Source organism: Podarcis filfolensis, assembly GCF_964270895.1.
Source record: "Podarcis filfolensis genome assembly, chromosome: 10".
Classification (NCBI taxonomy): domain Eukaryota; kingdom Metazoa; phylum Chordata; class Lepidosauria; order Squamata; family Lacertidae; genus Podarcis; species Podarcis filfolensis.
The window spans coordinates 62,199,261-62,214,927 of record NC_139612.1 but is presented as its reverse complement, the minus strand read 5'-3'; the positions used below and the strand labels follow the sequence as shown (position 1 = coordinate 62,214,927).

Genomic DNA, 15,667 nt, shown 5'->3' with positions numbered 1-15,667 from the left:
GTTGTGTCTTTTCAGCTTCTGTCTTGGGTATCAATGTGATGTATGCTTCTTTCCACGATTCAGGCGCCTTTTTCCCTTCCAAAATCTCATTGCACACCTCCTTTAATGGTTGAATTAAGAGATCTTTCAAAGTTCTGTAGTATTTGGAGGTTAGTCCGTCCGGTCCTGGAGATTTGCCCAGTTGCATATTCTGAATGGCACCTTCAATTTCTTGTTCTGTGATTTGCTGGTTCAATACTAATTTATTTTCTAAAGATATTTTTTGTAATCCATTGGTTCTTAAAAATTGGTCTATCTCAGTTTCTTTCTGCGGCCCTTGCGTATAGAGTTGTTTAAAATATCTCTGAAAGCACCTTCTAATCTCCTCCGGGTTCTGTATGTTTTTTCCAGGTAAAGTCTTTTTTATAACAACAAAAAACCAACCGCATTTAAGGAGTAAGATTTAAAAGAGGACACCATTGCCGTTTAATAGAAAAAGTACCCATTTATTCAAGGTATGACAAGTGTATTTACAGTATTTTTTTCCCCAGGACAAGATTCTCATGTGATTCTTAAAGCAGCAATAAAGAATTACATTTAAATGTGAGAAAATGTATTTTGTTGTTACAGATTGTTTTTTCTGCGAAAGAGTACAACACATGCAGCCCAATCCTATGCATGTCATACTTGAAAGTAAGCCCCACGGAGTTCAATGTGCTTACTCTCAAGTAAAAGACATAGGATAGTGGCCTTAAGGCTAAGGAGTCGTTCTGACCTCTATCATAATACCAACTTTGCACAAATTAATTTTGACCTCTATCATAATACCAACATCACAAAATATCTATATTTTGTATCTGCCAAGGAACATTACCTTGGAAATTGCAGCTGTTATCTCTGCTCACAACCCACCTCTGCTACCAATTACAAGTCAAAGCCTTGAGAAGCTTCAGGATGTTGCCCCAACGTAAGATCTTCGGAATCCTCTGAACTCAGCGTATTAGTCAGAAGGGAGCTAACTTTTGAAGAACTTTCCATTTCGCTGAAGGGCAGTGAGAGAGGTACTACCCATTCTTAAAGTCTTGCAAAAATTTTTGTGTGCAGAAGTAATCTGCATGCCTTTCTAATCATACAGGGCTGTGGGAAGTCAAAACAAGAATTGTACTGGGTGTTTGTGTGTCTTGACCACTTTTGCCCATGCTGTCTGTTTAAAGAGGCGGTTAAAGATTAATGCAACGCTCACCACAAAACGGCAGGATTTCTATCAAATCGGGCCATTTTAAGAAGTCAATTGTCTTCGCTTTTACTTTCTAGAGGACTACAGTGCTACCACCATTCACTATTTAGCAACATAGGTCCGTCCTACTTGCAAGGAAACCAGAAACCAAAGCCATGAGAACATGACATGGGCATGATTAATCTAAGGGTGCATTTAGACAGTATTTCTCTATGAGATTGTACCCAGAAGGAGCAGTTTCCTCCTGTTCCCCTAACTACAGGAAGAAAGGAGGAAAATTTGGCATTTATCTGAACATAGGAGCTCCCTAACTTGGTAATACCTGGCTGAATCAGGAGCATAGATGGTTCTCCTCTGTTCATTTAGTTCCTACTCCTCATAAGTGAGGGGCAAGGAAGAGAACACAGAAATCTGTGACCTGATCCAGAACTCTTCCTAGGTAGAATCCCAAAGTCAAAGCAACATCTGGACAGGCCCCTATTACAACTCTAGGAATGATGAATGAATTGCTCAGTTGCTCCAAAGCTTAAGCATATCCCTTGGAGCCCCAAATATAGGTTAATTGATTTCAGATACAGGAATGACTCATGAATGCACTCCTGTGCAGTTAAACCTGGATGTGGGGATTATCAAGCATATGCCAGAGGTGTTCTGCTTAAACAGTAGTGCATACACAGCACCAGGATAAAAGTTTGAGCTGCAAAACCTTATTTCATGAGCGTGTCCCATTTGATTCAACAGGATTTGCATTTTTATTTTTTTCAGAATTGCAGCTGGAACCCAGGAACCATTTTTTTTAACAGGCAGCAACATCTGTCACAGTGAGATTGATATGGGGGTACACAAATGGCTTCAGGACTGAAGAAAACCAATTTCAGCGCTTTTTGGCAAAAAACTCTGTTGCATTTCCTAAGAGACAGTTTTCTTTCTTCAAGAGGAAACCAGCAAAATGGGGAAGCTCATGCAAAGTTTGCTCTTTCAACCAGAAGCATCAATTACTTTTTCAAAGTTTTTTTTTTAAAAAAACTGGCTTACCACAACTAAAAATGTCTATTTAAATAATCACTCATTCGATTAAAATGGCTACTTCTGTCAGGCATTAGCAGACAAGAGTGGTTTATACCGGTGTTTCAAAATCAGTTTGCATCAACAGAAATGCTCACGCAAGTCAGATGATAGATGTTCATCTTGATGGGGGCTTATATGCAGCTTTGCCTACAAACACCAGTTTGAACTAGATATTTGTACAAGAGCCACAATCAGACATTCCACAGAGGTGGTGGGAAGCAGAAATAGCTGTGCTTCCTTTCCATTATATGTCTGCATCTTTTTCGGAGCAATGGGGACAAAGCAAGTTCTGCCTAGTGTAAGTCAATTCACACTTCCATACTGGAATGCCTGAAGTGGCCTAGAAACTCTTCAGGTGCTGAAATATGCATCCTTCCTAAATGCTGGGACAGGAAAAAATTAAGCCACAGCAATAAAAAATGGCCTTGAGATGTGGCACTTGATCAATGCTGCTATAATACAATTCTCCAAGACTTCCTCCCAGCATACTTAATATTTTTTTACTTAGTTTTCCGAAAAAGTTATTTACATAATAAATTAGCTTTGTAACATGCTCTCCTAAAACAAGGATAGGATGCCCAAATCTTAGTGCCTTTACGGCATAACCAGGTGCTTTGCCAGTGTACAAAACAGGATGTTACATGCTGCAGGATGTTACACTGGCTGCAGACAAGAGAGGACGAATATTCAGGAATGGAGTGTCTTTTCAGAGGTTCGGCTAGCTGAGCAGGTCCGAGTTCATAAAATGTGCTGAGCACCTTAAAACAAGTCATTTCAGGAGCTAAACATGATGCACACAAAACGTATTCAGTAAGAAAGGGTTCTATCCTTTTTGTGATAAATAGATGTAACATGTATCAAGGAGAACCAGTCAAAAAGGAGTGTAAAATTGGTTCCCATAATCCCTGCCAAACTAAATGGATATTAAAACCAAGAGTGGTTTAAGACTGAAGTTTAGTACAAAAAATCATTAGTTTTTGCATATTCCAAAAGGTAAATACACACCTAATCAGAATTTACCTTTGGCTTTCAACATTTTCCTACAAAGCAGTATTTCAGCCACACATTTACATGGTTTATACGGCATGTTCGTGCAGTGGAATCCTCTGCTATCACACACAGTTAAAGACGACAATCCATCTTAAAACTCACTGCGCATCATGCTTATGGGAACTCTTGCTTTCAGCAGAAGAAAAAAATGTAGGAGGGGGTGATTTACCTTCTTTCAAGAGAGGGGAGGAGTTTGGCAGGAAGAAAGAGAGAAGGGTGACTCCTATTTGCTCTGCTACACCTTCAAAAGTAGGAGGTAAAAGTTACAGGCACTGTTAGTTCCATGGGGGAAGTTGCTGCATTTAGCTCATATCCCAAAAGCATTAAGTAGTCTTGAACAGTTTTAATACCATGGGTTTCCCCATGACTTTTTCTTCAGTTCAATTCACAGAATTCCTGGTGCTTAAAGTCCTGGCTGCACACTTGCTCTTTGCTAAAAATGTATTTTGCAGACTATGGTGTAAATTAAAAACTTACGTCAAGACCATTACAAACTTTGCCTCTGTACACAAGAGAATCTTTGTGCTGATCTTTTCTTCAGAAGGACCTTATAAATAATATAAGTTTAGAACCAGTCTTCGGCACACTTGCCATTATACCATGCTGTTGCTTTCTCCAACTTTATCTACAAGCTGCCAGGAAAAGAGAGAAAGGGGGTGGGAGCAGAGGAAAGAGAATAATTAAGGTGCAAACTACTTCAAACAACATGTAGGCATTGCTGAGCTTTTAAGTAGATGGCCAGGTGTGATCATATTCAAATAGTACGCACCAAGGTCTCATGGGAGACCTTGTAATGCAATTTGCATTGCAACAGTGTTTAGGCGTGGTATGTTTTTATGTTGACACAGAGCAACATGAAGATGCAACAGAATGGGGGGAAAAATCCGAAAGAAATGCAAATATAAAAAACTGTTAGCTCAATAACCCAAAGAAAAAAAAATAAAAACATCAGCCATTCATGCATTAATAGACTGAATATGATATTTTCAACTAACCATTACTGGGGACTGTCTCCTGAGCCTACGCAGGCTTTGAAGAAAACATCAACAATTAACTTTTCAATAAGGATTTAACTCCATGAAAACCGATTTATAAATGATATTCATAGACCGAGAATGAGAAAGATGTAAAGCCAGATTATCAAGGGACTGAACACAACAATGGTTAAATAGATGTAACATGAGAAAAAAATCCATCTATATTAATTAGGCTTTTGGATCAACCCTACAAATTACGGCATTGGCAAGGAAGTGTGGGGATGCTGAGACTACTGCGTCAGCATAAGCTAGATGCACAAGCTATGAAAGGGCACACTACCAGGCAGAGAAAGGACATCATGGAGCAGAGATAGAATTGCTTCTGCCCCACCCTAAACCCATTGTGGCCACAATGAAGTCAGAAGTCACTGTGCAATCTCATACACCTAACGTTTAGCACTGTCAGTTTATAGTGAGTTGTCTATGATCAAATTCCAGCCACTGGGCTTATGATACCACATATGTTCAAGCATGCATAATGCAAAAACAAAAGCCGGCCATTACAGGCACAAACAAATACGGCAGCACCCACAAGGAGGACACCATGTTTGTTTACATGAATGGGCCTTTTAAAAAAGTATGTGCTATAACATAATGAACATCATGGCCAAAACAGGGGCTGAGTGGCTGGCAGGAGCAGTCAGTGAGCCACAGAGATGAGGGTCCTCAACAGCTTCTCAGGAGATGGGCCTGCCCTCTTCCTTTAATTCAACATTGAACTGCCTAAACATTGAACAATACAACTATGGCGTTTGCTCAGTTTTAACGTGGTGTACACATAAAACTAGCTTTCAAAATTCAGTGATCAATATTAAAACTACTGGATCCAAATTTGAAGTGTCGATGAATACAACAGTTATCTGAGTGTCTACTGCAAAGGACTCTAGGGATTGTTCTGGAGTGCACAATAGGGGCTCTTATCCTTATTCACATCATCCTGAGTGAACAGAGCATCCTTGAAGATACCCCAAACTTCTTTGCAGTGGCACAACACAAGGGAAGAGAAGTAGTGGTGGGTAAGTTGTCTTGTGGAAAAGCTTCCCTGATCTTTTAACTGGGAAGTCTGAAAGCCACTAACGTAAGACATCCCAGCCTTGCTCAACATGGTGCCCTCTGGGATTTTTGTACTACAATTCCCATCAGCTCCAGCCAGGGATGATGGGAGGTGTAGTTCAAAACATCTGGAGGGTACTAGGGGCTTTCAGACTGCATATTGGGGAAACCTACAGTTCCTCAGAGCGTTAGTGTTGGAAGGCTTAACATTTAGTCAGGTTTGGGGTGAAATCGCATTTTTTAAAAAAAACAGTTTAGCAGGTGGCAAATATTTTGTATTAGCACAGGTCACTTGGACAGGTGCTTATAAATGACATGATAACCTGTGGGTACCAACATGCTCATGTCAGAAATACGAGAGCCAAACAATTTCTTTACTAAAACTGGTATTAACCTGAAGCTCCAAAACCAAATTCAGCTAATGGTATAAGAAACCATGAGCACCTAAGGAGCACGATGATATAACACTCATTCTCTACAAGTCACAGGTGGAGTTGCCAAATTATTTGGCAGCATATACTGAAGGCAAGGGAAATCTGTGTCTGTAAGTGGGATGAGATTGAAAAGGCAGATCCCAAAGACAGACAAATTGTTAGTGAATCATCCTCTACAAATGTTTGGAAATCATGACGTATCATGAAGATTTGGCTAATACTGTGTTGCATTTGTTTATATGGAACCAGCATAATTTAGAATTCCACTCATATTTTTAGGTACAGAGTCACATATGCTGCACATTCAGGTATGTGATAGCTCATATGTTGAATACATGTCTTTGCACAAAATAACAAGAAGGCAATACACCTCCCACTGCCCCAGATTCTTTTAAAGGGTGTGTGCAACTTTATTCTAAAAAAAAAAAAATCAAAGATGCTCTTCAGGACATAAATTAAAATATTTTAAGATATTTGCACACTCAAAATATTAAAAAGTCAATTATTGTATCTGTGCTGCATTTCACCTCCCAAAGTCTACAGATGAAGTGGGCTGGCAAACAGGACAAACAACTTAGGAACTTCAGAGCAGGGATCCCAAAGCTTATGTGAATTAGTTTTAATACTTACTGAGCTAATGCCAGGTAAATTCAAGAGATAACCAAGGACCGGCACTCTTCTAATAAAACCAACCACCACAGGGAAAAAGCCCCTTTAAATAAAGAAAGTGTCACAGGTTAGATATGGCAGCATTACAACTCTCTCTCATACGGCATTTGCTCCCCCCTTTCTGGCTAAGTAATATACTCTTAACAAAATCCTTATACATTTCCGGCAACTTCAAATGTCAATAGACGTCCTACACGGAAACAGCTTCTTATAGGAAAATGCATGAAAGCCATATATAGATGGCATAAATATACGGTAATTTTGCAGGAAGTATACCTGCATATACTGTACACAAGTAATTAAACAAACCCCTGTGTTGCAAAGAGAATGTCAGCAATGTCTAGGCAACACGATGGCCATGTACATACGCAATAGACAATCTTTTCTAGAATTCCTTCAAACCATAACAAGTCCAAAATGAAATCTTAAGTCTCAAAGTCTCTGAAAATCTTTAAATGAAGCGAGGGACCAGCCTTTGTATGATGAAAGACAAGCTGTAAATCTCTGTGTATTCAGCAAATATGATGTCCAACACTGAACAGTGATTCTGGATATAGACTACTATATCTGTACACAAAGAAGCATGGTTATGTGAGAAATAAGTTATGTGCAAGAATCCAATCCAAGTGCAACTTTCTAGGTTCTTTTCCTCTATATGGAAAAGCAATTGCTGTGTAAAGAGCATGAGAGGCAAAATATCAAATCAAGTGGAGTAAGATTAATAACCGGTAGGAATCCTAAGGCAAACCTATGCATCTGCCGTTGATGCATCCCTTACAAAGAAGGATTAAGGGATTCATGTGAATGTTTTTGTTCTGGTTAACCTCTGTTAGGATTCCCATACATGCTCATCATTTGATGTCTGCAGCATCAAGTGTCAGCTTGTGTGAATGAGCCATCACATATGCAATCAAGATGCAACAACACTGATTCATATGCTTCTGCCCCTGTGTTGAGAATCTCCCCTTGCTGACCTGAGCCATACATACTACCCCTAATTAACAGTAGTTGGCATTTACCAGGCTCCTGGTTAACAAACCAATTTCAAACCCTGTTTCCAATTCCTGCTGAAGAGGAAATTCTGGTTACAATTGCACCGTTGTCAGTGCAAAACTGTTAAAGACTGGATAGTGAATTTTGAAGGGAAAGGGACTATTTCCTCAAGTGTTCTGCTTGATGAATCTCTCTTACACACACACACAACCTGTCATGTACAAAACTATTTTTTCATTGACTGTCAAAAGCACTCCACATTAGCAAAAATCATTACTGCCCCAAACAAAAGCGAAGACCAGCAAAGAAATCTTACCTGAATAAGAGGAAGAAGCCATAAATTTCAAGGACCATTCCTATCAAGGGCCAGCCAATAAGAACTATAAGTACACCACCCAGAAAGAAGCCTGTGGCTTTCACTTTGTGTTTCTGGAAGAAGAATCTGAATGTCCTTTCTAAACCAATCACAAAAGCCAGGCCAGCCACGAATAAAACCTACAAAAAAATAATTTCATAATGAATAAAAAAGTATTTGAGCACACCTTCAGAAGGGGCAATAAATAATATTTTACTAAAAGTAGATCTGTTGAAATTAATGACCCTGACTTGGTCATATTCATTTCAATTTTTCAATGGGTTTATGTTGAGTAAGACTTAGCTGAATTCCACCGTAGGTATTCATAGAACATAAAACAACAACAACAACAACAGATGTCCAAAACCAGAATGCAGTCTCTTGTTACCACTATGACACTAATTAACTCTGGAAGGAAGCATGAATGTGTCAAAGGGATTTTTCACAATGCTGGCACAATATAAAAGCAGACTTCATTGCAGCAAATAAATTAATTTGCAAGCACTTAATGTGAGTGGTAGTAGCATGACTTTAAGAACAATTTGTGCTGGAAAACGGGCATTACAGTGAAAAAAAAAGTTTGTGATTTAATCAAGCAGGGGGGGAAACTGATGTACCTGGACTTCATCAAGATGTACAAAGGTACTGTAAGCTTACAAAACAACTACAGGGTGGTAATTTACTATGTTGAAACATGGTGGTAAGAAGTGTAACAATAAAGTAATGATAGTCTAACTGGATCAAAGGATCTACTGCCATTCTGCAGAGTCAGTCCTGGTACCATTTTTTGAAGCCCAAATTACTGGCCAGGTTCTGGAATAGAAGAAATCCATACTGAATAGGGAGTTCTAATCAGTTTGATCAATCCTATATTTATCACAACAAAATACACACTTTTATTGTGAGCGCATCCTCATGATAAAGAAGGAAAGCTAGAAATCAAAGACTTATCTAGAAATGAGTTTCTGGCATATGGGAGCTACACCAACTGCCAAGTGGAAATAAGCCTTTTAACTATAGAGACTTTTAATTCACTACCTCTAGCTATTTGTAGAAATTAAATATTTACAATACTAATTAATGTGGCTAACTCATTAGGTGGCAGGCTGGTGCTTAAGGCTCCATAACCTAATGTTCTACTCAATTACACAGAGATAAATGAAGCCTTCTTGGTGCTGCTGCTCCTGGGTGCTGATCTGTGACGGGGCCTTCTTTATAACAGTAACCCGCTTATGGAATGCCCTTCTTTGTGAAGTGTGTCTGTCCCTCTCATTCATTTTTAGGCAGCATTTTAAAACATTATTGTTCATCAAAGTGTTTGGTGGTTGAAAGTAATTCTTTTCTGCAGACTTAGACAATATTAGTTCTGAGGATGTTTGGTTTGTTTTCAGATGCTTTAAACATTTAGAATTGTTAGATACCACCCAGCGTACAAAGCTGCTGATTATTCAACCTTTTTCACTTTGCTGTGGAGAGGAAAGGCATCAACCAAGCTACAACACCATCCTCAACTATATATGGTCAAGGTGGTCCTATGATTCTCTAGTGTGCCCTAGACAAGGTGTTCCTCAAGATTTAACTCACCCGCCCCCGCCAAGGTTATCCATCCCACTACACTGTATATTCAGAGAGAAGCACATTCACAATTCATGTAAATATCACTCGTGCAAAATATCACTTACATTCCCAATAGCCAAAAGTGCTTTGTCAAAAAATAGGATCATCCCAAAGAAAAGGAAAAACACTCCAAAACCTGTGAGACCCATTCCAATTTCTGCAATAAAAAAGGAGAGAGTTAGTATTATGTAGCCCCCACCCAAAGCACATAATAATAAAATACACAGAACTTTCTTTTGCAAGCTACGGTCACAACATTCGCCGATATGTATTTAAAACCAGCTCTCCCCCACAGCTGCACATGGCATTTGCCCTGTTTCAGGCAGGAAACATGCAATGATGCAGGGAGCTGCTTCATAACATAAGAGTTTTCTTGCTGGATCTAAGGGTCCATCAAGTACAGTGGAACCTCGGGTTCAGTACTTAATTCATTCCGGAGGTCCGTTCTTAACCTGAAACTGTTCTTAACCTGAAGCACCACTTTAGCTAATGGGGCCTCCTGCTGCTGCCGTGCTGCTGAAGCATGATTTCTGTTCTCATCCTGAAGCAAAGTTCTTAACCTGAGGTACTATTTCTGGGTTAGCAGAGTCTGTAACCTGAAGCGTATGTAACCTGAAGCGTATGTAACCCGTATGTACAACTGTATTGTACTCTGGGCTCATCCAGACTTCCTTTTGTGCAATGTATCTAGGCACAGCTCTCTGTTTTAAAGCTCTGCGTCTGAGTGCTTTTGCTTTTTTAGCCCTGGTGCTTTCCCCGTGAAAATACACTCTTTACTGCTGAATCCACGAAAGAAAAAAGTACTCAGACACTGAGCTTCAAAGTAAGAACTTGTGCCTAGAAAGCGCAGGGCAAAAGGTAAGTGTAGATGAGCAAACACATTGGGTTAGAGATTCAGCTGTGATCATACCTTTTCGTTATGTTTTCTGCTTCACACCTACAACACCATTAATTTAATACGTTTGGTAACTGTATTATGATCTCTTCAGGAGAGTTTATACATGACTGAAGTAAAAACAGATCATCCAGTCAGTGGCGTAGCGTGGGTTGTCAGCACCCGGGGCAAGGCAAGTAATTTGCGCCCCCTAACCCGTGGATTTGCGCCCCCTAACCCATGGATTTGCCCTAACCCCAGATGTTGCGCCCGGTGCGGCCGGCCCCCCCTGCACCCCCCACGCTACGCCACTGCATCCAGTGCATTCTCTTTCAAAATAGAATTGGCAATATCTTGTTTAAAGAAAAAATGCCATGTCTTCTCTTCTCTCTCAAAGCCCTGCTAAATGTACAATACTACTAGTAAGCATGACTTGGAAAAAGGACAGAACACCTGCTAGTCACAGGACTGCATATGTACGTACACAATTGGCAGATATAATTTATCCGGTTTACCTACTTGTATGACTTTCACACAAACCTATCTGATTAAAGAGGAGATAAGTTAAGTGGCTAAGTTTGAACCATTAATTTGAGTAGCTTGTTTCAAACTGCTGCTTTTTCTGGAAACAAAAAGGCTGCACTATTAGGGGCATTGGCAACAAGTAGAAGGGATTTTTTTCCAGAGGATTAGTGTCAAGTGTATTTATGTACCTGCCCACAGCAAAATGGAAATAGTCCTTATTGAATAAGCTGAATAACTTATAAGTATCAGTTTCACCAGAAAGCTAAATCTCCGTTTAAAAGAAATTGGATTTCATTTTCAGCCAGAGATTATTTTTGCAAGTTTCATTCAGTCCAAATACTCTACAGGATAAATTCAAAGCCTCTGCAGTCACTATCTCTTCTAAACAGCTGTACAATGACACTGTCAAGAACTAGGTTTTAAAAAATTATTAATGAATTGCTTTAAGAATCACAACAAAAATGAGATGGATCATGTCTTCTGTCTTGGAAAAGTTATGAACAGCTCTTAACAGAGGGTCTGGACCAATACCCTAAGAAAAAATTAAAACTATTTTGATTTTTCCAATCAAAAAATCTAAATGGAAAAAATATGCCCTGCAAATAGAAGTCTTACTACTTAACACATAATGTATGTGTTAAAACAGACATAGTTCAAACAGTTCAAACAAGATCTATGATAAATTTTGTATTCAGGGATTACCGTCTTTTTACGTGTATAAGAATATATTTTTTCCTAAATTTTTGAAGTTTAAAATAAGGGGTCGTCTTATATACAGATAGTGCATGGTGCATTTTCTTAATTTTGGATTAAAAAAATTAGGGGGCGTCTTATACATGTGGGCATCTAATACACAGAAAAATAAGGTGTATCTTCTTAAGGAGTCCTCAGTTGATCAATATATTACACAAAACAGCAGTGCTCAAATCATGAAACAAAGGTATGCAAGCTCCTGACGGAACCTGTAAATCCTAATCTAAAGTACCCAAAATTTTAATCAATCACGGTTCTGCTGAAAGCTAAAAACAGTGATTAAGGGGGTAATCATAAGTGGTAAGGGATGCAAACCTTCTCTGACCCATGTATTGGAGCAATGCAGAAACATAGGTTTTTGAGGTGTAGCCCTCTGAAACCTCAAAATCTAAATTAAAAAACAAAACCCACTGTGATCCCATGATGCCAGAAGGTTTTGCCTTACTTTTTTTTTTTTACAGCATTGTTTACTGACTGCAGCCGTAAGGTCTCCTGTTCCTAAACTCTTAATGCCAAGTGTTTGCGTCCCCCGAATTGTGTTCATTTCAAAAATAAATAAATGACCACATCCACCTTTATACTTCAGCTTGAGGATTAGCTGTGGGTCAGTATGGCCATTGGCCCAAAAAAGGTCAGCCACCCCTAAGCTAGGCAGTGCTTTGAAGGATATTATTTTTCTATGCAGCAATAGCACACACACTATTCCAACATTCTTTGCTATCCACAAATAACCAACTACAATTAAAATTAAGCTTCAACATTTTCATCTTTGAGGATCACCCCATCCTTAGTGGCATCAACCAACTAGCATTCTACAAGAAACCTAAATTACTGCTGTACCACAAAAAGCAATCCAACGCTTATAATCTCCCCTCAGGCAAAAAGCCAACATTTAAATACTGTATAAGGAAAATGGTCATGTTTTTGTGCATTGTTATAAGAATATACAAATGCTTCTGAACACTCCTTTAGTTCTCACATGACTATGCAAGATATTTGTGCAGAAATGAAACATACAAAGATGCCTCTATGGAAATTGTGCATAATTTTAAATCTTGGCTTTAACTGGCATAGCAAAGCAGATGCTGGCTTGGGCTTTCATATTTATGAAATCGCTCCTTTCAACATGTCTCAACTGTGTCGTTGCATCACAAGCCTCACCACTTTCACATTAATAGTGTACGCCTCCTAATTATGCAACATCTATGAGTAATAATGGGATAGATTTATTTTAGAATAAAGCATCAATCAATGCAGTAATAGTTTGTTCAACTGAGAGAATCACACACTGTACAGAAAAGCTTGCTCCTCTGAAGTTTTTCAAACTGCGGGCAGTGTAAAATATATGTCTACAGTGGTACCTCGGGTTACATATGCTTCAGGTTACAGACTCTGGTAACCCAGAAATATTACCTCGGGTTAAGAACTTTGCTTCAGGGTGAGAACAGAAATCGTACAGCGGCGGCACAGCAGCAGCAGGAGGCCCCATTAGCTAAAGTGGTGCTTCAGGTTAAGAACAGTTTCAGGTTAAGAACAGACCTCCAGAATGAATTAAGTTCTTAACCCGTGGTACCAGTGTCCTCAGAAACACACCCCATTTAGTTCAGTAGGGGTCACTCCCAAGTCAGGGTGTACTGAAGTACAGCCAAATAAACCTACACCAATCATTCTACTTGGGAATGGCCTTGGAGAAAATTCAGAAGTATGGTGAACAGGTGACTACAGCAACTTCGCTGGAAGCTATAATGAAATCTTCTAAAAATCTCTCCCCTAGTATGTGTCAAAGAATGTAGTGTTGGAAAGGACCCCAAGGTTCAAAACAATTAAGAACTTTATCAGGAATATGTATATCCCACTCTGAGTTGTTAGTATTTTTATAGCTTTGATGTTTTTGATTCTAACAGACCCGAACCTCTGCTGTCACGATACTAAAGCTTGATCACTAACTTGGGAAGACCAGGGTTATTACTGTCCTCTGGGCAAATGAATTTCCACAAACTCCACATATGAGAAATTGCCCATTCTGTTAATCTTGACAATCCATACTGCAGTACAACTCCCAAACTGCATTTCATTTGTCAGAGTAGACTTCCAAACCACAACTATGCTCCAGGCATTCCTAAAACTCCCAAATTCTTACACTCCTCTGCCCCTTCATTCTACCTTCCCCAAAGCATTCTATGCCAGATCCCTGCCCTAAAGATTTTTCTCCAAAGGGATTTAACTTCTAAATGAATGTGGCATTTGCTCACATTCTTATCAACTGAACTTTCTCTTTCTTTTCTCACTTAGTTCCATTTACCATTTTCCAGCTACCTGAACATGTACAATATATTGAGATGTTTATTGTTCCAAAACAAAAATAGTAAAATACAGCAAGAAGTTACTTTCTCAAGCTTTCTTTTTTAAAAAATGTTGTTGCTGCCATTTTTGCAGGGACATCTATTGGCACCCTGTATTTAAGCACTAGCTTGGCAGTCACAGGTGACAAGGAACTGCATGCAGGTGAGCGAGAAGGCTGGCAAAGAATGGTCAGAGGACTGCATCCCTCCCAAGTGCTCAGTTTAAAAACTAAACTAAGCAGGCTGGAAACAGGAGAGAAGCAATGGGCATTTCTCCCATCATGGAACCCAAGCTGGCATACATGGGGCAAAGCACCGAGTAGACCCAGATCTGCTTAGCTTCAGGTCATCTCCTGGGCTGATAATCTTAGGGAACTTCATGACAGTGTGGTGCAGCGGTTACAGAGTGCTGGATTAGGACCTGGGAGACCAGTGTTCAAATCTCCCACGCAGCCATGAAGATCACTGTGTGTAATGCCGGGCCAGTCACTCGCTCTCAACCTAACCTACCTCACAGGGCTCTTGTGAGGCTAAGGTGGGCTGAGGAAATACATGGGCTACCTTGAGCTCCTTGTAGGAAAGGTGGGATATAAATGCAATTAATAACCACAGAATCCTAAGACTGTAGAGTTGAAAGGGACCCCCAAAGATCTTCTAGTCTTTGCAATGCAGGAATAGGCAGGTAGTCCATTTGGGTGACAGGCAACTAATAAATCTATTAATAAAAATAAAAATAATAAACAGTATGTGTAACAAACCCACCCACCACAAATCAGCACCACACTTTAACCATCTGAGCTAACTGACACAACCTACTATATAATAGCAGTAACAGCACAGTAATTCAAGGTTGCTTTATTCCACACACCCAAACACATGTCCTATTGCTATCTTTAAACAGCATCCCAACTTGCAAGGCTCCTCTATTCCCCAAACCTGAAAATATTAAGTTATCTTTCTCTGTCTCTGTCTCAGGAACAGCAGCAATGTTTGCTCAAAGCGTGTGCTTTGGGTTTGCTGAGGAGAGGGGCGGTCCCCCCCCCACTCCTGAACTCCCCTTACCCAAGTGGCCCTAGTAATAGTATGGCACTAATGGTGGGCGACTCATTGGCTGAAGGGTCTCCCCAGCCCCCTCCTCCCCGGCCCGTGACATAACTCTGCGCCCGTCCCCCTCAAAGACAACCGTAACTCTCCCCTCCCCCCCACGCCCCCCCTCCACACACCCCTTCACCCACTCTGAGTGTCCGTGAGGGAAATCATGGCGACGGCGGGAGCAGCGCGGAGTGCGCGCTGACAGGACTCTTAGCGGGAGAGGCGGGAGCCGCCGGCGGAAGAGCGAGCGGACGAACGGAGCCGCCTCAGTAGCGAGCAGCGGTAGCAGCAGCCGCCACGTCTTCCGGAAACACGCAGCCCCGCCTCGCCTCGCTTCCCTCAGCTCAGGCTGCCGGACCCTCCCGGCTGCCGCTCCTGCCGCCGCCGCAGCCGCCAGCGAACCAAAGCGCCGTCCCATTGGGCAGGGCGCGCTGAGCCAATCAGCGCCCGGCTTATTCCTATCTCCCCGCCCCCCGCCACCTCAGAGCCACCGAGATGAGGATGACGACGGAGGAGTACTGAGAGCGCGCGCGTGGCATCGGCTAAGGGCGGAGCGGGCCCGCCACGGGCCAATCCGGAGAGAGCGCGG

General features: G+C 40.8%; 1 protein-coding gene across 2 annotated transcripts; it reads right to left on the bottom strand.

Annotated features, from left to right (window-relative positions):
• Nucleotides 1–464: 464 nt before the first annotated feature.
• Nucleotides 465–15,584, bottom strand: GOLT1B (golgi transport 1B). Of its 2 annotated transcripts, XR_014538787.1 has the most exons (6): nucleotides 15,222–15,522; nucleotides 9,558–9,649; nucleotides 7,837–8,015; nucleotides 6,489–6,570; nucleotides 1,048–3,966; nucleotides 465–1,009 (listed from the first exon to the last, which is right to left on the bottom strand). XR_014538787.1 is itself a non-coding variant. In XM_083573245.1 (5 exons), the coding sequence occupies exons 1-5, from the start codon at nucleotides 15,244–15,246 to the stop codon at nucleotides 3,928–3,930; spliced, it is 417 nt and encodes a 138-aa protein (XP_083429371.1). In that variant the 5' UTR covers nucleotides 15,247–15,584; the 3' UTR covers nucleotides 465–3,927. The 2 variants fall into 2 exon arrangements, 1 of the variants encoding a protein (XP_083429371.1); XM_083573245.1 differs by having other exon boundaries at nucleotides 465–3,966; nucleotides 15,222–15,584.
• Between the last annotated feature and the right edge of the window lie 83 nt (nucleotides 15,585–15,667).